This window comes from Notolepis coatsorum, assembly GCF_963971535.1.
Source record: "Notolepis coatsorum genome assembly, chromosome: 4".
NCBI lineage: Eukaryota > Metazoa > Chordata > Actinopteri > Aulopiformes > Paralepididae > Notolepis > Notolepis coatsorum.
Window position 1 is genome coordinate 82,622,240 of NC_140168.1, and position 25,383 is coordinate 82,647,622.

At 46.4% G+C, this 25,383-nt stretch overlaps 1 protein-coding gene across 1 annotated transcript in view; it reads right to left on the reverse strand.

The window, feature by feature from the left end:
- Positions 1–25,383, reverse strand: part of LOC311226583 (venom phosphodiesterase 1) — a gene marked incomplete at its 5' end in the record, with an annotated part of 135,561 nt that overhangs the window by 52,719 nt on the left and 57,459 nt on the right. Inside the window, 2 exon segments of the mRNA XM_084312003.1 lie at positions 2,881–2,946; positions 20,178–20,287. Of these exon segments, the coding sequence (XP_084168129.1) occupies positions 2,881–2,946; positions 20,178–20,287 (176 nt within the window).

Sequence of the window (25,383 nt, forward strand, 5' to 3'; positions counted from 1 at the left end):
TACCATGTGTATATTTGTAAATATATTGTGGATATATCCTTTGATAATATATTGTTATTGTAATAAATTTAATAATATATTGGCAATACTCCCACTATATTCCTAATATATTTGCAATATATTTCATTTTCCCTAAGGGAATCTACACCCTCATACACATGAATTTAACACACCTTTGGTTGTTTCCTCCCGTGTCTTAACCGCTGGCGTTTTGAGTTCTCTGAGACAACTCTCCACCGAAGCAGGGGCTGCCTTGGTCCGACCACAGGCCATTGTCTTGGCTATGTCAGAGTCGGGGAAAATGGTAGGGGATAGCTTGGTACCACAGTCTGCTGATCTGTATGACTGGGCATGTTGGACAGTGTGGTAAACAGTTGTTACCTCTGCAGCAGTTATTTTGTCTGCTTGTCCAACGTCTTTTGGTCGGAGAAATGCGAACATGGATTTTGACGTCTCTTTTTGTGTAACCCGTTTCTTGTGGGACTCAGCTTGTCTATGTCGTTTTATATCAAATTCGCCCCCATGCCGAATAGAGAACGAACTATTGCAAAGTTCACAATAAACCCTCTCTGCATCCCCCTCGACATTTCTCACCCATGGGTATTCTGTTTTCCATTCGCTACGGTAACTACACCTCCTCTTTTTGTTTGGTGTGTCCTGCATTTTTTAAAGTACGAGTGTGTTCTAGGCAGCTGTCAGTGTCTTCTTCTTCTTAATGGCGGGTCGCACGAGCTGTCAGTTGTGTCACTGTCACTCAGCTCTTTGCTATCGCGGATATTTCAAATAGGCCCCGCTTGTGTGTATATTTTCCCCAACGGAGCTTCACTTCCGCGTTCGGGGTTCCATTGGCTGGGGGGGACGACGTTCGCGCCGATGACAACCAATAAGAGGGACATGGTCTCAATTTGCGTGACGCGTGAAAAGAGACCGTTTTGCTGTGCAATCACGCGCAATGCGTGATATCAATCTGGTCACACACACACACACACACACACACACACGTGACAGGGAAGAGCTTTTGTCTGCCATTGCTCCTAACCACTAAAAGACATTAGTATCCATAGTGGTGCTGGTGCTGGCCAGTTGGATAGTTTTTTATTGATTCTTCTAATTTAATGGAACCCTTTTCTCAGATTGAGCTCCCTTTGAATCCTGGCTTCCAGGCCATGTAAACAAGCTTCCTGAATGGGTTTAATACATGCTGTTCATGTGTCTTTAGTCTTTAGGCTACTTTGATGATTCAGTGAAGTCTTAGCTTATAGTTTGTCTCCCTGGCATCACCGCTTTACTCCCTCCAGGGCCCATGACTTGACTTAGTGAGTCGGCAGAAGGGAGGAATGACGGTAAAGGGCAGCAATGCTTTGTGACTGGAACTCATGAGTGTGAGAGGTTCCATTATAATTTCACCAGATTTGTTCAAGATGGTCTGTTTGTTATTTCCCGCCTGGCGCTGTAGTAGCCACAGGCAGCGTGTGCCTGGTAGGCTGGAGCCCGATTCTGCCACTCCCACTTTTGCCGCTGTAGTTCTATTTCTGGTTGATGAACTTTGGGGCGAAGATGCTAGCTAGCATGGATATTCAGAATAAATAATACATCTAATATGGACAAATAATTTTTCTTGTAACAAAGATAATTGTGGAGAAAAAGTGTGTGTGGCTTGAAGTTTTACATTCAAAACTAAAATGTTAATATACACCTTTAGATACTGTGTCATGGACACATGGGAAGTGCCTAGCAACATAAGATGAATACATGTAGTTAGCGGCGTCCTTGTTTTCTAGCTAGCAGGTTACTTTAAAAGTATTCCACTACTTAAATTCAGTAACATGATCTAATTTACTATGCACTTTTTGCAATTTACTATGTAATTTACTATGTACATTAATGAACATTGTATATACTGTCATTTAAATTGTATCATTATAATCGACTCAACTAGTATTTATTGCCAATTGTGTTTTTAAACATGGCATTATGTTTGTATCTATAATCTCACAATGAAGCTGCCTTTCCCCCTTTAAACATTTATCCAAGTAACTAATGTTATATAATACCACTAATATTTCATATTTAATTAGGGGTAGGGGAAATTGATGCAGTGATGCAATGCAATGCAATTTATTATTATTATTTTATTTTGCTTGATCTCATTTTGCTGGAATAGAAATGATTGGAGTGAGGTGACACAACGACTGACCACTTTATCTTATTAGATAAAACAGATGTTGTATATATATATATATATATATATATATATATATATATATATATATATATATATAAAAAATAATTATTGCGGATATTGACAAGGTTTTCCATTGGGAAAAATGTGCAATTGAAAAAGGGTAATACATCACAATAATATTGCACATCAATTGCACAGCTCGAACATGATACTATTGTAATATCGTGATATTGTGATACATTGTGATATATTATACAATAGTATCATGTTAATAATATCCTATTTAAAAACACCTGTAAGGGTTTCAGTAGCTGTTACAGCTACACTTACCATTTCTTAGAGTTAGCGTTTACCGTTAGAGCTTACCTATTACAGTGTCCATTTTGAATAAAATGTTTTCCCCCTCAGTAACTGTAACATTCACAGGTATTGGAACAGTTCCAATTATGGGATAAGAGTTTGACCAGATGACTGCAATCCTTTTAACCCTTTCACTACCACACTACCAAAGGGTTAACCCTTTCACTGCGACAATACAGAAGGTTAACCCTTTCACTGACACACGACAAAGCGAAAGGGTTAACCTTCTGTAGTGTGGTAGTGAAAGGGTTAACCTTCTGTAGTGTCGTAGTGAAAGGGTTAAGGTAGAGTGTAAAATGTGTCAATGCCCGACTCCGCAGATAGCCTCACATTACCTTTGATCATCGGGCAGCTGGAGCCACTTCAGAAGGGTGAAGACTCTCTCCTCAAACGGCACCTTGCTGGAGTCAAAGAGAGTAGATAGTGCTGGTTATATCCGTATATAAGTAGTGTGTGTGTGTGTGTGTGCGGGGGGGGGGGGGTTGTGTTATGTCAGTGATATGACACCACTGCTTTTCATGAACGGCTTATCTGGCAGTGCGGGTGGCAGTGGTGATGTATACAGTATCGGTCGTATAGTCTATTCATTGTGCACGTGTTCATATCCACCATTCTAATGTAACAATGACCTTCATTCATATAGCGACACGAAGAGATTTGTAAATTCTTAAAACACATATTTTTTTATTTTTAATAAAATATGAACGATTCTTTTCAAGATTCCAGAGGTTTATTTGTCACATACATACCAGGGCATACAGTGAAATGCGGGTGGTCATGCCTGCATCGATTGTGCGATAATACAATAATAAAATAGACATATTTAAAAATAAATAAGAAGACATAAGATGTGCATGACAAAAATAGACATGCTACAGTAAATTCCTGAGAAGGCACTGGTTCCTATGTACACTACTATACAATATACTGTACAATTTTAACTCCGTCATTATGCTATAGCCTACTTATACTTACTATATCTAAACTATACTATACAAGAACCACATCTGTTCTTTCCTTAAAGTGACTTTTATATTCCTCATTCCTTTAACCCATTCCCCGCCAACAACGAGTTTAATCGTTATTGGGCGCCATGCGTTGAACGCCAACAACGAGTAAACTCGTTATTTGGTCGTTTTTTTTATTCTATATTTTTATTCATTATTCATTCACTGACCTCGGTGTTGCCATAGGAAAGGATTCTGAGTTTGCCAAAGTGCAATACCGGCCGCATCCTGCTAGATGGCAGTGTCGCCCACCCTTTGAAACCTTATATTTCACCCTGTGTTACACTTAAATCCCTCTGGGCACTAAATTTAGACGGAGCCGAGTAAATCGCTTCATCTGACCACTTCGAAGCGCATCTGGCACACTCTATCCATAAGTTGTGCCAAATTATGTCCGAGACCAGATGGACACCAATACTGGAAATTGCGATCAGACAATTGGAATATTCTTTTTGGAATAACCCCGATCAAAGGTAAGGACTATCTGACATAAATTTTCGCTTGATCCAACAATGTTTTCATATAGATCCAGCTGATCAGTGTGTGTAGTGTTCAACACGAATGCCGTTATTGGCCATCAAACCATAAAAAAACGACCCCCCTCCCCCTTTCATGCATTCATGATGAAACATAATACCTATTATATACATTTGATTTGGAGATAGTAGCGTGTCCAGGCAAGAAACACCAAAGCTTATAGTAGAATACACGTAGCGCCCTATAACTCAGCTTTTCAGGAATTATCCCGGATCACTCCTAAACTATACTATACTATATTCACCACGGGATAACGCGCGAACGTATGCATGTTCAACGGAAGAAAGCCACTGTCAAATGACCATAGTATTGTCTCTATAGCTATAATATAGAATATAGATAGCTCTCCAAACATAGTGACGCACAGTGAAAATATACATTTACATTTACATTTAGTCATTTAGCTGACGCTTTTATCCAAAGCGACTTACAAGTTCTGTACGACAAGTCATCAGGAAGGGTACAACTCTATCAGCTGAGTAACAATATTCATCAAAGTGTTGCGTGTTACAGTGTACTGTAGGTTAGTTTATTAGGACAAGTGCATGACAGTAAGGTTAGTTAGGGTTAGATTTTTTGTATTTTTTGTATTTCTTTAAAATTATTATTTCAGATAATGGTTGAAGAAGTGCGTCTTTAGTCGACGGCGAAAGATTGGATGGGATTCGGCTGTCCCAACTGGGGTGGGTAGTTCATTCCACCATTGTGGGGCAAGGACTGAGAATAGGCGGCTTCTCTTTGATGACCCTCCCGGAGCTTGGATAGGAGTAGGTCTGAGGCGGCCAGAAGATGCAGAGCGTAGGGGTCTTGAGGGTGTGTAGTTAGAGACCATTGACCGGAGGTAGGCGGGAGCGGTTCCCTTTGTCGCATGGTATGCTAGGTCGAGGGCCTTGAAGCGGATACGTGCAGCAATGGGGAGCCAGTGCAGGTCCCTAAGAAGTGGGGTGACATGGGCCGACTTCGGTAGGTTTGAAATCAAGCGGGCCGCTGCGTTTTGAATGCGTTGAAGAGGCTTGGTGGCAGTGGCCGGGAGGCCAGCTAGCAGTGCGTTGCAGTAGTCGAGGCGGGAGATGACTGTTGATTGGACGAGGAGTTGGGTGGCTTCTTTTGTCAGGAAGGGGCGGATCCTTCTGACGTTGCTCAGGAGGGATCTGCAGGGTCTGGTTGTCCCTGCGATGTGAGCAGAGAAGTTCAACTGGTCGTCGAGGACAACACCAAGGTTCTTGGCGGTCCGGGACGCGGTCACAGCTGCATTCTCGACTGTGATGGAGAGGTCGGTCAGGGGGGAGGATTTGGCCGGCAGGTGGAGCAATTCTGTTTTGCTTAGGTTCAGTTTGAGGTGGTTGGTCATCATCCAGGCGGAGATGTCGGACAGACAGGCCGAGATCCGCTCAGAGACGTGGATATCTGAGGGAGGGAAGGAGAGGAAGAGTTGAGTATCGTCGGCATAACAATGGTAGGAGAAGCCATGAGACGTGATAATGTTACCCAGTGATTTAGTGTAGAGGGAGAAGAGAAGGGGTCCTAAAACCGAGCCCTGGGGGACACCCGTCCGCAGCCACTCCCATTCCTGCGAGGGCCGCAAGGAGGATCTGGTGGTTGACTGTGTCGAAGGCTGCAGATAGATCTAGGAGAATCAGGACAGAGGAGAGGCCTTTCGCTTTTGCTAAGTGAAGTGCCTCTGTGACCGCAATGAGGGCTGTCTCTGTGGAGTGACCAGTCCTGAAGCCTGACTGATTAGGGTCTAGGAGGTCATTCTGTAAGAGATAAGCAGTAAGTTGGTTGGATACAGCAAGTTCAAGTGTTTTAGAAAGGAAGGAGAGAAGAGAGACAGGACGGTAGTTGCCTATGACGGTAGGGTTCAGGGTTGGTTTTTTTATGAGCGGTGTGACTCTGGCTTGTTTTAGGGAGGTGGGGACCACCCCCAAGTTGAGTGAGGAGTTGATGGTTGCCGTTAGGAATGGGAGGATGTCTGGTGCTATGGTCTGGAGGAGTGGGGAGGGGAGCTGATCCAGCTGGCAAGTAGTCGGATGGTTCGACGTTACCAGTGTCAGGGTCTCTGCTTCTGTAATGGGAGAGAAAGATGACAGAGTGAAGGATGAGGTTCTCGATTCAGCATTTGGAATGGGTGGGGGTTGGGAGAAGGAGCTGCGGATGTTCTCCACTTTCTCCTCAAAGAAGATCGCAAAGTTTTTGGCAGAGAAAGATGAGGGAGGGGGGGGGGGGTGGGGGGGGGGTGAGGAGGGAGGACATGGTAGCATGCAGTTTGCGAAGATTCTTGGCAGAGGCCTCGACCCTATGGTGGAAGAAAGAAGCTTTGGCATTAGTGATGGTTTTGGAGAATGTTAACAAGAGGTTGTGATATGTGTCGATGTCAGCAGTGAGGCGTGACTTTCTATACTTCCTTTCAGCTGCTCTCAGGACCTGTCTTTGTTCTCTCACTGGATCTGTCAGCCATGGACTGGGTGGGGAACGGCGGGCAGGTTTCTCAACAAGGGGACAGAGCTTGTTGAAGGAGGTTGCAAGGGCTGAAAGGAGGGTGGAGGTTGCCATCTCTGTGGAGAGAGCAGAGAAGGTGTCACTCAAAGGTAGAGCGGATAGTATGTCAGAGGAGAGGGTGGAGGGGGATAGGGAGGGCAGGTTGCGTCTGAGTGAGACTGTTTGAGTTTGGGTGAAGACCTTTCGGTTAAGCATGAGAGTTAGTGAGAAGGATATGAAGGAATGGTCAGATACATGTAGGGGAGTTACCGTGGTGTTAATGATGCTGGAATTATGGGAAAATATGAGATCCAAGGAGTTGCCTGCTTTGTGGGTGGGAGGCATGGCAGTGGGAGTCAGGTCAAACGATTGTAGGAGGGAGACTACTATGACTGACTGAGATGAGTCAGGCAGGTTGAAGTCGCCCAATAGAAGGAGAGGGGTACCATCTTCCGGTAAGGAGCTTAGAAGCATGTCCAGCTCATCTGTGAAGTGATCGAGTGGACCTGGAGGGCGGTAGAGTGTAACAATGGTGAGATTGAAAGGATTAGAGACAGATACTGCATGATATTCGAGAGAGGAGAGTGACAGTTCTGGGAGTGGTGTTACGTTTGTAGCCCATGAAGGAGATGTCATGAGGCCAGTGCCTCCACCCCGTCTGGAAGGTCGAGGTGTGTGAGTGAAGTTATAGTTTGTAGATAATGCTGCAGGTGTTGATGAGTTATTGGGGGTTATCCAGGTCTCATTTAGAGCCAGGAGCTGCAGATTTAGACTATGGGCGTAGGCAGTAATGAAGTCAGCTTTCTTGACTGCTGATTGACAATTCCATAAGCCTCCCCATACTGTGACAGGTGTATTAGTGGCTGTAGGAGGGTAGGAGAGATTAGCCGGGTTGCTAGCAAACTGCCGTGGGTGGGTTGAATCTGTTCTAGAGGAGCAGATTGTGGATATAGTTAGCCTGGAGTTAGCTGTTAGCTTGTGCTACAACCATTGGCGCTAGCCGTGAGGAGGTAGCGGGCACTGGCACTCTGACTACGGTGTCATCTCTGGCAGAAGATGTCGTCTGGCCTGCGCCAGTAGACCAACCTGTGTTTGCAGCCATTTCGTCCTGCGTACGAGGTGCAGGTAAGGTGTCCGTAGGACATTGCCCCACTCTTCCTTCCTCCCCCTCCCGAATGTTTTTGGTTAATAACGATGTCTTTGTTTAACAAAACATATGTTACTTCACTGCATTTGGAGATACGACGTGTGCTGTGTGAAAATTGTCTTGGTCGCTATTTTGTATAGCTTAGGTTCTAGCATTTGGCCAAGGCTTATGTCTTTCTCTCTACCTAAAAACAGCGTTATTTTTTATGTGCGTAAAAATTAACTGGGGTTTTTTGTTGTATGATGAGAAGTTGTGTGTGTGTGTTCATGTAACGTTTAGACAACGTGGCTGAGTCCACAACTGGCTGGGTGTTAACCTACAGCGCTGTACATAGTGGCATGTGATCAAGGGCTTGAGCCCTCTCTTAGCTTGTTATTTTTTTTGCTTAACACATTCCCGCCCGGCCACGGACACATCCGTGTTTTGAATCCAACGGTAGAGGGCCCCGTGGCAAGGTTGTTTTGGCTTTTATTCCATTTTAATAACCTACTCAATGTCACCGAGCGGCACTGCAGATTTACCCCACTCTTGGAATTCTGAAAAGTGCATTACCGGCCAGATCCTCGTAGGGGCGCTGTCTCGATAATGCAGTGTTCCCTGTGGCAGAACGGTGCTTTATTTTTTTTGACTTTGAATGGAGTTTACTGTTAGCTGGAATCTATACGTGTAGCCTGTAGCTTGGAATACCTTTTGCGACGCCGAATTCACTATGCAGTAAAGGAATATATCATCAGCCAATGGACATATCGATCTACCAGATGGCGATCGATAACTGGGAAATCCTTTTGGGGATCCAACCAGCCCACGGTAAGATCTTTTTCACGTAAATTACATGCTGATCAGGCCTTGTTATCATAGCCAACCAGGCGATCAGCGAATGTGGCTACTGAGGCTAACACCGTTATTGGTAATCAATAATCAGAAACGACGTCCCCCGCCCCCCCCTTTCATGCAAAATACAGACAATATGCATTTTGAGTTTTAGCTCTAGCTTCTGTAGTGCCGAAACGCTGTTTGATTTAATGTTATTAGCTTAGCGCCCTGTATCTCGCCTTCCAGGAAATATACTAGACCAAACCCCATATAACGCTTATATTCACGAGGCTATAAAATGAGAACGTATTGATGAAAAAATTATTTCTTTAAGCCAGTTTGAAGGGACGGTTTATGGTCTCAATTGACAATGAGAATGGACAGATAGCAATACTATAAAGCAGGGGTAGGCAACCCTAGGCACGCGTGCCTGCATAGGCACGCGGGGGCATTTGCATAGGCACAGGGGGTAGCACTAAAAAAAATCAAATAAAAATTATTTAATTTTTTTTTTTATTTAATTTTTTTTTTTGCTTTGAAATATTATAGTGAACTATTTTGCACTGTTGTCGCATTTATCTTGTTGAAATCCTCCCACAGGTTCTTTTTACTTCCACATATTTAATTGATACCCTTTATTTGTTTATTATTTCAATTTAGCTGGAAATACATTGCTACATCATTCAGTAACATTTGCAGAGCCTTATAACAAAAACATTATTACGGTAACCATTGTGACCAGTGGGATTAATCAACAAATTGTATTATTTATTTTTCTATTTCATTGAACATTGCACATGTTAAAAGCCATTTTTTTACTCAAAATGTGAGTATTACCAAGTCAACTTGTGTTCTTAAAACAATGACAATAAACATAGTTTTATTAGATTTAAATAATGTGGTTGTGTAGTTATTTTTCTGTTAACTTATTATGGATTGAAAACTGAAAACCTTAATGCACAGTAACTGATCTCAATATTTTTAAGTTCTGGTAACTAATAATTTTCTTTTTTACAGTGTAGTCTTGCGATCAATCAAAACTTATTTACACAATATACCTCACATTCACCCTCCATTCACATCCTGGTGTTCTCCTGGTGTTCTCCATTATGCCTGTAGGTGGAGCTATGACAGCACACGTACAGTACACACACTGATGGTGTGTGATGTGTCCAAAAATGAATGGGCAAATGTGAGTGAAATGGTCGCACTGTATGCAGCTGTTTGTCTGCATTGCATTCCCCCCCCCCCCCCCCAACTCAGATTTAGGGTTGATACAACCATCATAATAATATTGTTAATAATAACAATAACAATAATGATGTAATAATGTAAAGATTATCATTAAAAAGACCTGATTATGAGAAAAAAAAATTACGATGCATGGAATATTGTTGAGGCACACTAGTTACAACTATATTTCAAACAGGCACTCCATGTCAAAAAGGTTGCTGACCCCTGCTATAAAGTATAGATTTAGCTCTACAAACAGCCTCACGCACAATGCAAGTCTATTTTGAAATGCTGGCTTTATAGAGTGAGATTAGACGGCCCCCAATGGCCGGGAATGTGTTATGGGTAATGGTAAAAATAACGAGTGGCAAGTTTTCAGACATAAGCAGAGCCGTGGATAAAACCTGTTATCGGCTGTGGCTGGCGTGCATGATGTAAAGCTTTTACTCTACAGGTGAGTATGTGCTTCATCTGGTGCGCCATGCACCTGGTGTCACGGCTCTGTTTTTCTTTTGGCGTCGCATCAGGGGTGAGGTGGTGAGGGGGTGTGTGAAATTATTCCCCGGTTTGCCCCTGCCCCCCCCCCCCCCCCCTCAAATATGATTTTGTTTACAAAACATGTGTTGATTCACTATATTTTTGGGGATACGGTTTAAACCCTCAGCTACTGCTGGGGTTGTGCTCTTGCTTAGGGAGTGGTGCAGTTTTCTCTGAAAATTTTTGGTCGCTATTATGTATGACTTAGCAAGGCCTGTAGCTAGCACTTGGTTGAGGACTTATGTCTTCTCTCGTCATAAAAGACGGCGTTCCTCTTGCAGTAGTGAGAGTGAACTTTTGCCTTTTTTATTGTGTAAAGAGGGTTGTGTGTATTGTGTTTTTACGTTTAAGTAAACGTGGCATTGAGTCCACAACTGGGTTAGGTGTTAGCCTACAGAAGTTTACATGTATAGCTCTTGTACCAAGGCCTTTGGCCCCTCTCTTTGGTCTGTGTTTTTTCTTTACTTTAGGGTAAAGGTGTACAAATTCAGGTGGCAAGTTTCGCACATGAGCCTGAAGCCGTGTATAAAGCCTGTTTTTTGCACAAACGAGGTTATCGTCTGTGGCTGGCGTGCAGAATGTGAAGCTATTACCCTAACAGGTACAGTATATGCGCTTTCATGTAGCGCGCTACGACTGGTGTCATGGCTCTGCTTTGTTGTTGCATCGTATCAGGGGTGAGGGGTCATAAGGGGTGGACTAATAAACCCCTCCCCCCTTTACTGATTGGCCGGGAGGTTGGACCTCCTGCCTGTCAGTCTCCCTGTCGGCTGAGGGGTCAGCGCGTCACAGGGAGGGGGAAGGGGGGGGGGGTTGCCTGGTTCCACTCCATATTAGGATGGGTGGGTCACGGTATTTCCCCCGGCCATGGAATACAGTACGTCACTGGGCGCGTTTTTCCTATTGGCCATGAGACATCCGTGAGTTTTCAGGCTCTGTGCTGCAGACCGCTGTCATTGTCAAAGTTGGATGATGCGATGCATTCGAAAACTGTTTGTTTTCTGCTCTGCTCTCTATTAAAGTGTGTATTGGGCCGTTGGTCACTTGGCCCAATTATTACATCTATCTTTTTTTTATTTTATTTTATTAATATTTTTGTACAAATCTTACACATCTTCATGGAAGAACTTTCATCGTCATAACATGCAAAGTCGAAGATTTGTCTTTTTCTTTTTCTTGTAGAAAACAAGAAAAAAACAAAACTTACATAGGACTTATACAGACATACCAAAAACAGACATGGAAATTAAAAAAGTACTTACCAAAAAAAACAAAAAACATTACTATATAATATTGTGCATTATATAACCAAGACGCATATACGTTACATGTAGTCCGATTCTACCTGCGATGCAAGTATGTGCTGCATCTCTATCGGATGCCATCTTTCTCCATAGTGCATGTGAGAGGATGTGTCTCAGATATATGTGTGTGTATTTCTCAGATACGTGACTGTGACCCTACATTTTGTGTGTGTCTCGTACCCATGTATGTTTCTGACATGTGTGTGAGTGTGTATCTCAGATGTGTATATGTATGTGTGTCTCAGCTATGTATGTGTGTGTGTCCCATATGTATGTTTATATCCCCGATATGTGTAAGTAAGAGCGTATGCTTCAGATATGTGTATAAGTATGTGTGTGTATTAGGGATGGGTACCTTTCACATTTGAACCGATACGGTACCGGTACCTGTGAATCGATACCGGTACCCAACGGTACCTTTTTTCGGTACTTTAGTCTCAAGACATTTTATTTACCTACCTCAGTCGTGAAAAAAAATCCAAACTTCAAATAACTACAATTTCGACAGTTTTCGGCTTGCCATTGCTCCGACTGCTTTGTTGTTGAATCAAGTCAAATCCTAGGTAAGCATATATTGTGCGTGTGAACGTTGACATGAAAAGAAAAAAGTACATTTTAAATTTTTTTTTGGTATCTCACTTGAATCGATACTCTGTAGTACCGACGTGTTTCGGTTCGGTACCTCAAAAGTACCGAATTCGGTACCCATCCCTAGTGTGTATGCCTGCTTCCTATATGTGAGTATATGAGTGTATGTGTGCCTCAGATATTTATATCTCAGCCATGTGCATGTGAGTGTGCGTAGCTCAGTTATGTGTACATAAGAGTGTGTGTGTCCTAGACATGCGTATGAGGCCAGATATGCGTATGTGAGAGTGTGATAGAGCAAGTGGCTATGCCATAGATACACCATTCGGACATACAATATATGTATATACATACATAATACAAAATAAAATATAGGTACCATCAGGTCAGATCCTACTTTTCACATTCATCATTGATAATACTGAAACCCTGCCTCAATCATTCGTCCCCAGACCGTTCAGTTAGGTGTAGAAAATTATCCCATATCTCAGCAAAGATATCCTCTCTCCCTGCGACTCTATATGTTACCCTTTCATATGATGCTGTCGGAACATTAGTTCCATCCATTCTTTAAAAGTAATATCAATGGGTGATTTCCAATGTCGTAAGGCAATTCTACATCCTGATATCATGGCCATTCTATACCACATTCCTTGGTATTTAGACAGTTTAATCTCTTTCGGTACTATACCCAATACGCATGCCGCTGGGGAGTTATTCACCTTTACATTCAGAACTTTACTTAGGAATATCACAATTTGATCCCACATTTTCCGAACGTTCTCACATTCGTATAACATATGTAGTAGAGTACCTGTCTCCTTCTCACATCTCCAGCAGATGTCACTGTTTCTTAGTTTTAGTCTGGCTAGTTTACTAGGCGTCCAATAGCTTCTGTTTAAGACTTTGTAAAAGATAAGTTGTGACTGTGCCTCCCGAGAGAATTAACCCATTTGGACACCAGCTTCTCCCATATTTCCTCAGTAATATCCTCACGTACATCGTTCTCCCAGCTCAACCTCAGACCCGCCAATTTGGGTGCATTGTGTTCCCTTATAACACCATAGAACCTTGACGCACCGCCTTTCCTACGCCATCCTTTATAAAATATTTCTTGAACTGCAGGAATCTATAGAAGTTTTTATTATCTATGCCAAAATCATTTCTAATATCCTCAAACGGTAATACCCCATCTTCCCCGGCTATATCACCTAGTACATGTATCCCCTTTTTAACCCAGTCATCCCATATGACTGATTTCTTACCAATCTTTAGTTTTTTATTAAACCATATAGAGGCTCCTGCAGTTAGATATGGGTTAGCTCTAGTTAGCCTCTGTGATTGATTCCAAGTTTCTCTGGTAAATGCCAGGAGAGGGTTCTTAAAAGGTATAGGTCTGTCTGATTGTGTCAGGAAAGATTCCAGACATGAGGGATATACCATTTCCTCCTCCATCTTGACCCAAGCAGGTGCTTCTTCAGCCGAGTGGTTCATTTTGGAGAACTGGGAGAGTGAGAACGCATAGTGATACCAGTCTAGTTTTGTGAGGATTGGTCCGTTGCCGCCGCACGCTTCAAGGTCAAGGTACCAATTACCGTCGCGCACCTGATGTGTGTTGTAATCAGCTCACTGGAGGCCTTCATATACTCTGGGTTTCCTAACGTTCATTGTCGGGTCGTTTTGGATTTCCACTGGCTGCTGCTTGTTTCCCCCGTGTTGTACCTCGTTTTTTTCTCTCCAGGACGTCTGTTGGAAGTCGCCGCTGTTGCTTGCTTTACCATCCTTTGGACCCCTGCCTCGTAGACCGATTTGCGCAATTGCGCCTTGGTGAGTTTTTGGAACGTTCTTTTTTGGATACGGTTTTTCTCGCAAATTCCGGGACTCGGGACCTTTCTGTTTTTTGTGTGTTTTGTTAAACACTGAAGAGGAGCCGCTTGTTGTTATCACAGACTCAGCTAAGACAATACTGGACTGCCTGTTATCCCGTTTGCTCGTCTTGTGACATTCTCTCTCTCTCTGTTTCCCGAGTGGATCGACAAGTAGCTGCAGAGCAGCAGAGGCAGAGGCGCAACGCCACAGTGCCTCTCAGCCCAGAAGACGTGCTGCAGAGCCACAGACAACTCTGCCCAGAACATTCTCCCTTTGTGTTTTGTTGTTTATTTGCTCATTCCTATTTCGTAAATAAATACGCCCTAGTTTTTGGCTAACTCTGAACTACCTGCCTGTGCCGTGCTGTTGGGGTCGGTTTCAAACCATAACATTACGACCCGACCATGACGACCCCAGCCGACACAGACAGAGTTAGGGCAGCGTTGGCGGTCCAGATCGAGTTAACCAACGACCACAGCGTACAGTTAGGTGCGGCTGCGGCTGCTGTGCAGGACCTCCGGGCCAAGGTCCAGCCTATTCAGGAGTCTCTTAGCTCTCTGGCCACCCAGCAGACAGCTCAGGGTAATCAGCAGGCTGATATTCTGCACCAGCTACAGACGCTCAGTGCAGCATTTAACACCCTGCTTTTAACCCCACCTGTTCCAGGAGTCTCAGCCAGATCACCACCCGCAGCCGCGGCAGACCCCGCACCTCCCGACCTCGCACCTCAGGAGCCCCGTCTCTCCGAACCACGTTTGTTCGACGGTAACTTCGAGGATTGTGCCACATTCATCATGCAATGTGAGTTGGTTTTCCTTCATCAACCCAGCCGATTTACATCAGAGGGAGCCCGAGTAGCTTACATGACTAACCTGCTCACAGGCCGAGCAGCACAATGGGTTACTGCCTCCTGGTCTATGAGGGCTGATTTTTGTTTTTCCTACCCAGACTTCGTGGCAGAGCTCCGCAGGGTTTTCCACCACCCAGCTCGTGGCCAGGACCCAGGAGCTCGGTTGGGCACCTTCCGGCAGGGCAGTGGCAGTGTCACCGACTACGCGCTGGAGTTCAGACTGGCCGCAACCGAGAGCAGTTGGAATGATCAAGCGCTTCGTCTCACCTTCCTGAGGGGGCGCAACAACGCAATAAGGGACCAGCTCGCGACCCGAGAGGAGCCCGATTCCCTCGAGGGCCTATTCGACCTCGCTATTCCCATCGACGGACGCCTCCGGGAGAGAAGGCGTGAGAGAGCCCGACTGGGAACCCCAGACGTTCCCCAGACCCCCCGCACTCGTGACGGTACTGCGGTCCGTCCTGCTCCCTCCGCAACTGGTGGTCTCTTCCCCTCCCGGTCTGTGCCCGAGGAGGAACCCATGCAGCTGGGACGCACACACCTTAGCCAGGCTGAACGGGAGGCCAGGTTCAGGTCCGGCCTTTGCCTCTACTGCGGCCGGGATGGACACCGTGTCTCCAATTGCCCTACCCGGCCAAAAGACCAAGCTCGCCGGGACCCCGGGAGATCCTGGTGAGCCGTTTTTCCTGTTCCCACACCCGTGCACCACCTAACCGTCTGACGAGCGTCACCCTAGCCTGGGCGGACCAACGGGCGACGGTGGAGGCACTCATTGACTCGGGTGCTGATGAGAGTTTCCTGGACTTAGAGTTTGCCACCCAGGCCAACATTCCACTTGAGGACCTCGAGAGGCCCTTGGAGGTTTTCGCGCTGGATCAGCATCGCCTGGCTGACATCACTCAACGCACCTGTCCTATCCTCCTCACCATTGCTGGTAACCACGTTGAGAGACTCCAGTTTTTTATTACCAGATCCCCTCTTGTCCCAGTAGTCCTGGGTCGGCCCTGGCTTGCGCTGCATGAGCCCCACATCGCCTGGTACTCCGGCACCATCAGGGGGTGGAGCTCCTCCTGTCATGCCCAGTGTCTTAAGGCGGCGTCCAGTCCCTCGCCCCGGAGTTCCCTTTGTGAGCCGCCCCCGGACCTCTCGACTATTCCCCCCCGAGTACCACAACCTCGAGGAGGTTTTCAGCAAGTCCCGGGCTCAGGCCCTTCCGCCTCACCGGCCTTACGACTGTGCCATCGACCTCCGCTCAGGGGCCCCCCTTCCCGGCAGCCACCTCTACAGTCTGACCGTCCCTGAGAAGGCAGCGATGGAGAAATACATCTCTGAGTCCTTGGCAGCAGGCCTCATTCGGCCTTCCTCCTCCCCGGTGGCGGCCGGTTTCTTTTTTGTTGGGAAGAAGGATGGAGACCTTCGACCCTGCATCGACTATCGCCAACTCAACGAGATCACCATTAAGAACAAGTATCCTCTTCCTCTCATGAACTCCACCTTCGAGCCCCTCACCCAGGCTACTGTCTTCACCAAGCTGGACCTCCGGAGTGCCTACCATCTGGTCCGTATCCGAGAGGGCGATGAATGGAAGACTGCCTTCAAGACTCCCAGGGGCCATTACGAGTACCTGGTGATGCCGTTCGGCCTCACCAACACTCCGGCGGTATTCCAGGCGCTCATGAACGACGTCCTCTGTGACATGCTGGAGGAGTTTGTGGTGGTATACCTGGACGACATCCTCATCTTCTCCAAGACCCTCGAGGAACACGTCCAGCATGTCCGCCGTGTGCTGGAGCGCCTCCTCCACAATCGGCTCTTCGTTAAGGCAGAGAAGTGCCGTTTCCATTCCGACTCCATCGATTACCTGGGCTTCATCATGGAGAGCGGCCTGACCCGAGCTGACCCTCGCAAGATCCGGGCCGTGGAGGAATGGCCGGAACCCACCACTTGGAAGGAGCTACAGAGCTTCCTCGGTTTGCAAACTTCTACCGAAGATTCATCCGGAACTACAGCCAGGTGGCGGAACCACTTACCAGGCTAACCTCTCTCTCCCTGCCGTTTGACTGGTCTCCAGCGGCTTGCGCTACGTTCCGTTCCCTCAAGAAGAGGTTCACCACCGGCCCGGTCTTGCTCCACCCAGACCCCAAGAGACAGTTCATTGTGGAGGTGGACGCCTCGGATACTGGACTAGGGGCTATCTTGTCTCAGCGGTCGGCAACGGACCAGAAGGTCCATCCGTGCGCTTTCTACTCACGTCGTTTCCTTCCTGCCGAGAGGAACTATGACATTGACAATCGGGAGCTGCTGGCGGTAGTGGCTGCCTTGGAGGAGTGGCGTCATTGGCTGGAGGGGGCCGAGGAACCGTTCACCATTTGGAAGGACCACAAGAACTTGACGTACATCCGTGCTTCCATGCGCCTCAACGGCCGGCAGGCAAGGTGGGCCAGTATCAATCCCATCCAAAAGTATCAATCCCATCCCGCAGCTGTCACAGCTTGTAATCAGCGCCCCTGAAGGCTTTATATACTCTGACCTCCTTACTATCGATGTTGGGTCGTTCTGAATTACACCTGCATACCTGCCTTCCCCGTTTCGCTGTTCCTGTCTTTTGCTCTCCAGGACCTTTTGGAGAGAACCCCTGTGTAAATAAATACGCCCTAGCATTTGGCTAACTCTGAACTTTCTCTCTGTGCCGTTGCGTTTGAGGTTGGTTACAAACCATAACACCCCCATTTTCAATTCATGACATTTATGACATACACAACATACAGATATATGAATCTAATCTAATCATCTAAACTAATATAATCATGCCATTTAAGACATGCATGACATACAGATATATATATATATATTAGGGCTGTCAGTTTATCGCGTTAATTAGATTAATTAATTACACAGCAAATGATCGCGTTATAAAAATTTACTCAAAATTAATTACAAAAAAAAAGAAAAAAAAGGAAAAAAAAATTATCTCATTCATTCCATAAGAATGTAGAATACACATTTACAGACTTTTTTTTTTTTTTTTAATATGGTCCATTTGCATGTTCTTGGTATCTGATTCTAGGGACATCTATGAATCTCAGGGAATGTATTCCCAGTGTCAGAAATACTGTGGGCTAGATCCACAAAGAATGGATTGCACGGTGCAAGTTGCACCCTTACTTACAATTCATTATGAATTGAAAATGGGGGACCCTGATGTAAACAAGACGAAAGTCTTTCTCTGGTCTGCATCCCCTTAACAATTGTGTGTATTGAGCCGTACTGTATTGTACCCATTCTGCAATCTGTTAATAACATTTTCATTCAATCAATCAATCTGCGCGGTGATTGATTGAATGAAAATTTTATTTTTAGTCAATTGTAATGAACCAAATGAGAATATCAATTTTTATCAATATCATTTTTTTTATCGCCTGACAGCACTAATATATATATATCTCTGAGCAGTGAGCACCTGAAGACTGTGCTATTAAACCAGGAAGTGCAGCACTGTTGATAAGGCTGTAGCCTCCACTACTGTATAGTGCCCTGTGCTGCAACACAACACAACAGAACACAACAGAAGAGTGAACAAAAAACGCTCATGGACCTGCGGTCTGTCGTTGACTGCTCGCTTGTGTTGTTCGTTGGATTCGTTTTGGATTATTTGGGCTCGCCAAACAAACTATCAAAACGTACACGGACCGTGATCTCACGTTGACTGAGCTGTCGCTGTGTGTCAGACCCTTGATGCTTTCAAACACCCGCCCACCTCTACCTCTGATTGGCTTACCATGACATTTTACTCAACCTCAGCCAATCGCAAGGAAAAAAAGTATTGCTTCTTGGCGCAGAGATCTGTCTGATGAAAAAAACAGCTTCAATCATAGTAACGCGCCACATTTTTTGGCAGTAACGGTAACAGCGTTATTAAGATTGGAAGAGTAATCCGTTAGATTACTCATTACTGAAAAAACTAACGCCGTTAGTAACGCCGTTATTTATAACGCCATTATTCCCATCACTGACTGTGACTAACTGAAATATGCCCAATATCAAAGGGCAGCAGAGACAAGTGATACAGGGACACAGGTAAGGTCTTACAATGGCTTAGTGATTATAACAGTGCAGTTCAGCATTCAGTAACCCAATACTTTTTGTGAATGTGTTTTTGATACTACATTCTGTTGAACACACACCTCAAAACCGTACCTAAGGAAAATTGGCTCAATTGGCTCAAGACAAATAATAGACAGTTATGATATTACATGCTTGTGTAGTCCTGTGTCATACCTAAATGTCATATAAGTGAATTGTATAGAAACAACTCACCAAAAGTGACTATTGCACAACTGATTTGACCCAAAAAATCCACCAAGGGGGGGAACCCCCCCCCCCCTCCTCGCCACTGGAGGAAACCAAGCAAATGCGGCCTTCCATGGCCGTCTCAACAAAAACTTTTTATCCTAGTTCCAAGAGCAGGAATACACAGTAACACGTTTGTTTTCTCTTGGGTCATAAAGTTTCCTAATTTTCCCCACAACTCATATTTTGCATGTGTAGTCTAATCACTCCAGTCGAATCACATCTTTTTCATGTCAAGGACCAACCGATTGGATGTACAAAAGACCATAGACCCAAGATTTTGTCCAAGGAACCCGCCATGTGAGAAGGTTCTCTTTGTTAGATATAACTAAGTCCAGAATTCCATAGCCTGTCTATAATGTAGTTTTTAGCTGTGACCAAGTGGCTAGTCTGTCTGTCTGTATCTCTGTCTGTCTGTCCGTGCCTGCGTCCGTCCCAACCTTTTAAAAAAGAAAATTGTATTCTATTTATTTTTGGGCTTTCTGTATTCTTCACCCGTCCCAATTTTGTCATTATTCCAGGTCGTTGTACGCATTGCCCCACTGTCGGCCTGGGGAGGGTGTATAACTACCACATGCCTCCTCCGATACATGTGGAGTCGCCAACCGATTATTTTCACCTGACAGCGAGGAGTTTCACTGGGGGAACGTAACACGTGCAGAGGTTCACGCTATTTCCCCCAGATCCCCTCCCTGCTGAACAGGCGCCCCGACCGACCAGTAGGAGTTGCAGTTTACAACGACCAGGACACATACCCCACCGGCTTCCCACTCGCTAACACTGCCAATTGTGTTCGTAGAGACGACTGTGTTAATAGAGTCTCTGCGGTGGCAGGCGGGTGCTTAGTCCACTGCGCTACCCAGCCGCACACCAACGTTTTGTTTTGAGGGGGAAACCCCTGTGTGACCCCTTATCTTACCCATCAAAAGGCCTCCAGATATCAGGGTAGCTGCCGTTGATTTTGACGTCTGATCCAGGCCAGAAGAACGTCCCAGCCTGCAGCCCCTGGTACATGGCTGTGTGCCAAATCTAAAGGGGGAAAACAGGAGATAGAAGATATGGTAACAGTAGATAGTAGGGCTGACCCCTATTAGTCGAATAGTCGACTAATCGATCGAAAGGAGCCGTAGTCGACTGCCAACCACTTAGTCGAATGCAAAAACAAAAGAAATCATTCTTTCCAAAAGAAAAGAGGCCTAGAAGCGTGGCTAACGCTAATGGCATGCATACCAGAGGCTAACTGCATAAGAAAACGTTAGGTTATGGCTATAACCAAGTTCTATGAGTAATGGTGACGCTCAGCATCACACTTGCACTGTACTTCACTTCGTGCACGAGCACTGAATAAAAAATTCCACCATGTACCTTTACATCCCAACATTCGTCTGGCCACACCCCCATCCGCCTACCTTCATAAGCAGGTGTGTGGCCACCTACTCGCCTCCTTCCCAAGCTTTCACCACAAGGCGAGATCAAGGGCCGCAGCGGCGTCTGATGCTGAGCGTCACCATTACTCATAGAACTTGGTTATAGCCATAACCTAACGTTCTATTTCGTAATGGATCTCGCTCAGCATCACACTTGCACAAGGGAGGCTGAGCGAGAGCCATAGCCCGACAAATGTACCCCGCTGAGGCCCCCCACAACCATCAGATCGGGGAGGACCGAGCCCCCCCGACCCTCCCTAATGGAGGATACCCCCCCTATTGGAGGTTCACGGGAGGGCGACGGATCCAACCGTGCGAAGAGGCACTCAAGCAACCCAACGCACAGGGTGAGCAGACCGTGGCTTGACCCCACGACTACACACACGCACAACCCGCATGCCACCCGGGAATGAACGAGGGAACCTCGTTACTGCCCCCAAAATCACGGGGTCAAGAGCAAACTCAACCCCGTGGCAAGGCCGTAGCAGCGGAGCGCGAAGGAAGACCCAGACCCACTGAAGGGACTGGATCCCCTGGAAAACGGGGGCCCGGAGAGGTCAATGACGCCAAACATCAAGACCCCACCAGGTGGTCACTTAGTGACACCGCCCCCCACATCGCCAGCGTATTCGGATAAGGCCCCTCCAAGAGCGGGCCCTTTCCCTCCAATAGCACACCGCCTGGCATACTGACCCTGCAGAACAGGCAGTCAGCACGGCCGTAAGCACAAAAAAGGTTAACCAACGGAAGCAGGCAGCGCACCGGGGAAACCAGGCAACAGGCTGTAACCTGAGCCTGGAGCACTGCGGACGAGACAGGCGCCAAAGGAGTCAGCTGAAAACAGCCGCCCCGGCGGAAGCGGCGTATGCTGGCGTTGTTGATCACCATGACAAAGCCACCGTTAAAAAAAACCCACCCAGAGGGGTTTGAGGCAGAGAAGGCTGACATGATTGGCAGACGTCATGAACGTGCAGGGGCACACTCAACCGGGTAACCCGGGAGTTGACTCTGCTCCAACACACCAGGGAACCAACCACCCTGTCGTTACCATATGCGGTGGTTGTTCCTATAACCCCTCAAGAAAAAAGGGTTATCCCAGGTCTACGGTATCAATGAAACTTTACTTCGGACCGGACCCGGCGGCCCGGGACGCACACAGGGTTACTAGAGGAGGTCCAGAAGACCACCCCGACAGCCCTCCCTCCGCCATGCGTGAGAGAGGAGCGAAGAAAAAGAGAACCAGCCCCTTACAGAGGAGACCACAGGGGAAAAAAGTCACTGGGCTAGCGGCGCCTGCTGCCTCGAGCCGCTCGGGATTTGCCACCCCGGGAACCCCCGGAGGGACGGTAGACAATCAGTGGCTGGTCACGTCGGTCCCTACTGTCTCCTCCAGGCGCAGATGGGCCGGCTGCAGCAGCGGCGCCGTCTCTCCTCCTGGCCTTCTTCGATGGGCCAGCAGTGGAGGTGGAGGCAGTAGCAGCCACGGCGGAGGAAGCTCGACGACGTGGTAGCTGTCTGACTCCACCGGCGATGTCGGGAGGGGGAAAATGGGGTTGGAGCACGGATCGCTCCTCTGCCATTTCTCTGCACGTTGAGGTCATCAATTGCAGGGCCTTCCCGAACAGTCCAGCATCGGAGAGGGTGGCCGTTAGAAGAGGACCTCTCTTCTTCTCCGGTACACGGGCCTGCTCCAGCCAAAGGTGGCGCTGGTTCAGAGTCGCCAGGGCGCGCATTTTCCCAGCGGCTATGGCCTGCAGCTGAGTCAGACGCAGGATAGCTCCTGCCGCCTGGGTGAGCTGGTCATGTTGTTCATCACTCAGCTCCATGCCGCCCGTCAATATCCCGGACATGAATCTTGCCAGCTGTGCGATGTTAGACGCAGCGGCTAAAGATTGTGTTCCGGCGATGAATGACTGGTCGCTCCAGTATGCCAACCGCCTTGCCGATTTTCCTTGAAGAACCGGCTTGCATAACGGCTCCCACACCACCTCCAAACAGAGGAGCGCGGCCATTGGCCTATCAAGCCGTGGCACGCCCTCTCTCATACCGTCGACCAAACCCACCACCCGCGTAACCGGTACGTAGGCGGGGGTGAGGCCCATGATGTGGGATACCACCTGGCCCCGATGAACATAGGCCCCCATTGAGGGGAAAAATGGGTAGACAACGTCCACCCCTCTCACCGGGCGACGTTGCCAGAGATTACCTATTAGATCATCAGCGACAGGAGCAGGCAGTGGCTGCGGCAGCGGCACGCCGTTTGCAGCGGCCGCCACCGCCATAAGCTCGGGAAACAAAGCCTGCAGTTCCCCCTGCAGACTTTCCTCCACCAAGCCCGCATCCCTCACATGCAGCAGGCTTCGACTGGTCAAGGAGCCACAGTCTGATGTGGCTGATAGTAGGGCATCCTGCTGACGAGGCCGAGGGTCTTCCCCGACATCCTCAAACAAGGCGCCCCAAGGAGACATTTCACCCCCCTCCAGTGTTACCTGGACGGGTGGGATACTCGTCTCTACCGGGCCTTCAAACAAGAACCCGTCTGCCTCTACCATGCAATCCTCTGTCTCCATCGGGCAGGTAGAGACCGACGCATCCTCGCTGGGCTCCAGCAATTCACCAAACCCACGCCGTTCGTGTCTGCAAGCCACCATCTTGCGACGGGAGCGAGCAGACGCAAAAAGTTTGCGTCTCAAATCCTCCGGAACCAAAGGAACCGGCCGTTCAACAGCGGACGATTCCCCGGAAGCAGAGGAACCAGAGCCAGGACCAGGCCATCGCAGAGGCGACAGCACCGGTGCACCGGCTCCTTGGAGAGGCAAACTACCCATCGGATGCCTACCGGGCGTGGCTGCTAACCACGCACAGCCCCGCACCAGAACGCACGACGGAGGCGGGAATGGAGAACCGCTGGTGAAGAGTGGCTCTGCGACTCTCCGAAGTAGACATTATGACTTAGATTTTTCTATCGAATATTTATGAGAGAAGAAAAAAATAAGCACAATGTAAACACATCTCAACTTTCTTCAACTAACAACCTCGTCAAGTGGGGATCTACCGAAGGCACTTCCTTGTGGTGAAAACGAAGAAGGAGGCGAGTAGGTGGCCACACACCTGCTTATGAAGGTAGGCGGATGGGGGTGTGGCCAGACGAATGTTGGGATGTAAAGGTACATGGTGGAATTTTTTATTCAGTGCTCGTGCACGAAGTGAAGTACAGTGCAAGTGTGATGCTGAGCGAGATCCATTATGAAATAGAACAGGCACAGAGGCACTGAAAGAAGATTTCACCCATCTAATGAACACACTAGACTAGACAAATATCAAGATGTATCCATCAGTGGACCAATTGCATGCTTTCACAGGGGACAAGAAGCCTTCCGTTGACTCCTTCAGACATTAAGCACCCCCACAGCCCAAATGGAATGAAGAAAATAATAATAATAATTATACTTTTCTTTTTTCCAAAAATGTAATTAATTTCTTAATTTAATTTAACTAATTTTGGCCAATCAAAGTTGACTATCCAAATCCTTAGTCGGGGACAGCCCTAGTAGATAGGGTGCTTTACACTAAAGATAATAGCATACTCTTAAATAATAATGTTTTGTTTTAACCTACTTGGAGCACCAGATAGGCAGTGTTTGCCACATAGGACAATATAATGAGTTCCACAATGTGAAAGTCAGTTTAGTAAATGCTGTATTATTTTAATGTCAGTATGTTACGTGCCCCCCTCCCCCATGCTGTGAATACACCTGAGTTTCCCCAAGGGGATTAATAAAGGAACATTTGACTTGACTTAACCCTGTGAATCCCAAATAAAAAAGACATTAGCAACTTCAGAGGCCAGAGGGTGGGATCCATAAACACATTTACTATCCAATAGTATTGTGAGACTGAACAACAGGACCCATTGACTATGTAAATGTGCTTAAAAGGTTAAACATTTAGAGACTTTTTTTTTTAAATAGCTAAAAGCTAAAAGTGATGTTGTCATTTTGCAACTGAGGGACACTTCACCAAAAGAAATCTCACACACATCCAAACACTTGGGGGTTTCATGCATCGCTGATGGGATGGTTTTTATCTTGTTCAGTCTAAGTCTGTGGTTTAACTTTGCTAAAGAGAAATTAGTTACATAGTCAGTGTTTCCCATTAATTACCTAATTGGTCCCGCCACTGTTTTATAATTAACCAAAAAAAATGTATTAATAAAAAAAGAAAAAAGAAATTTAATATAAAGTTTGCCAATAGGAATGTATCAGTAGTATTGGCAGTGGTGGTAGTCGTAATAGTAATCCAGTATATATATTTTTTTTCTTCTAAAAAATAAACCAGTTCAACACGGGTAACCACTTTTGCTTCATTTCTTTGATGGCTCAAATGTATGCTCTAGTCGATTTTGTGTTTTGAGCACAAAGTTCATCATAGATCTAGCCTCTTTATTTTGCTCTCAAAGTGCACCAGATTGATGCATTTAACTTTAAAACAAAACAAAAATAAAAATAACTCTAACCCCCTAACCCTAACCTGTCCAGTTCTGCGACTAGGGTGAAAGTTGTGACACTTGTTGTTCACACGCTTAATAGTGATTGTTTAAAAAAAAGAAAAAACATGGATTATTGTAATGTGAGTCCAAGATGTGATACTGAGCTACTTTTTTGGCATATACATAAAATCTAGCCAACGCTATCCACA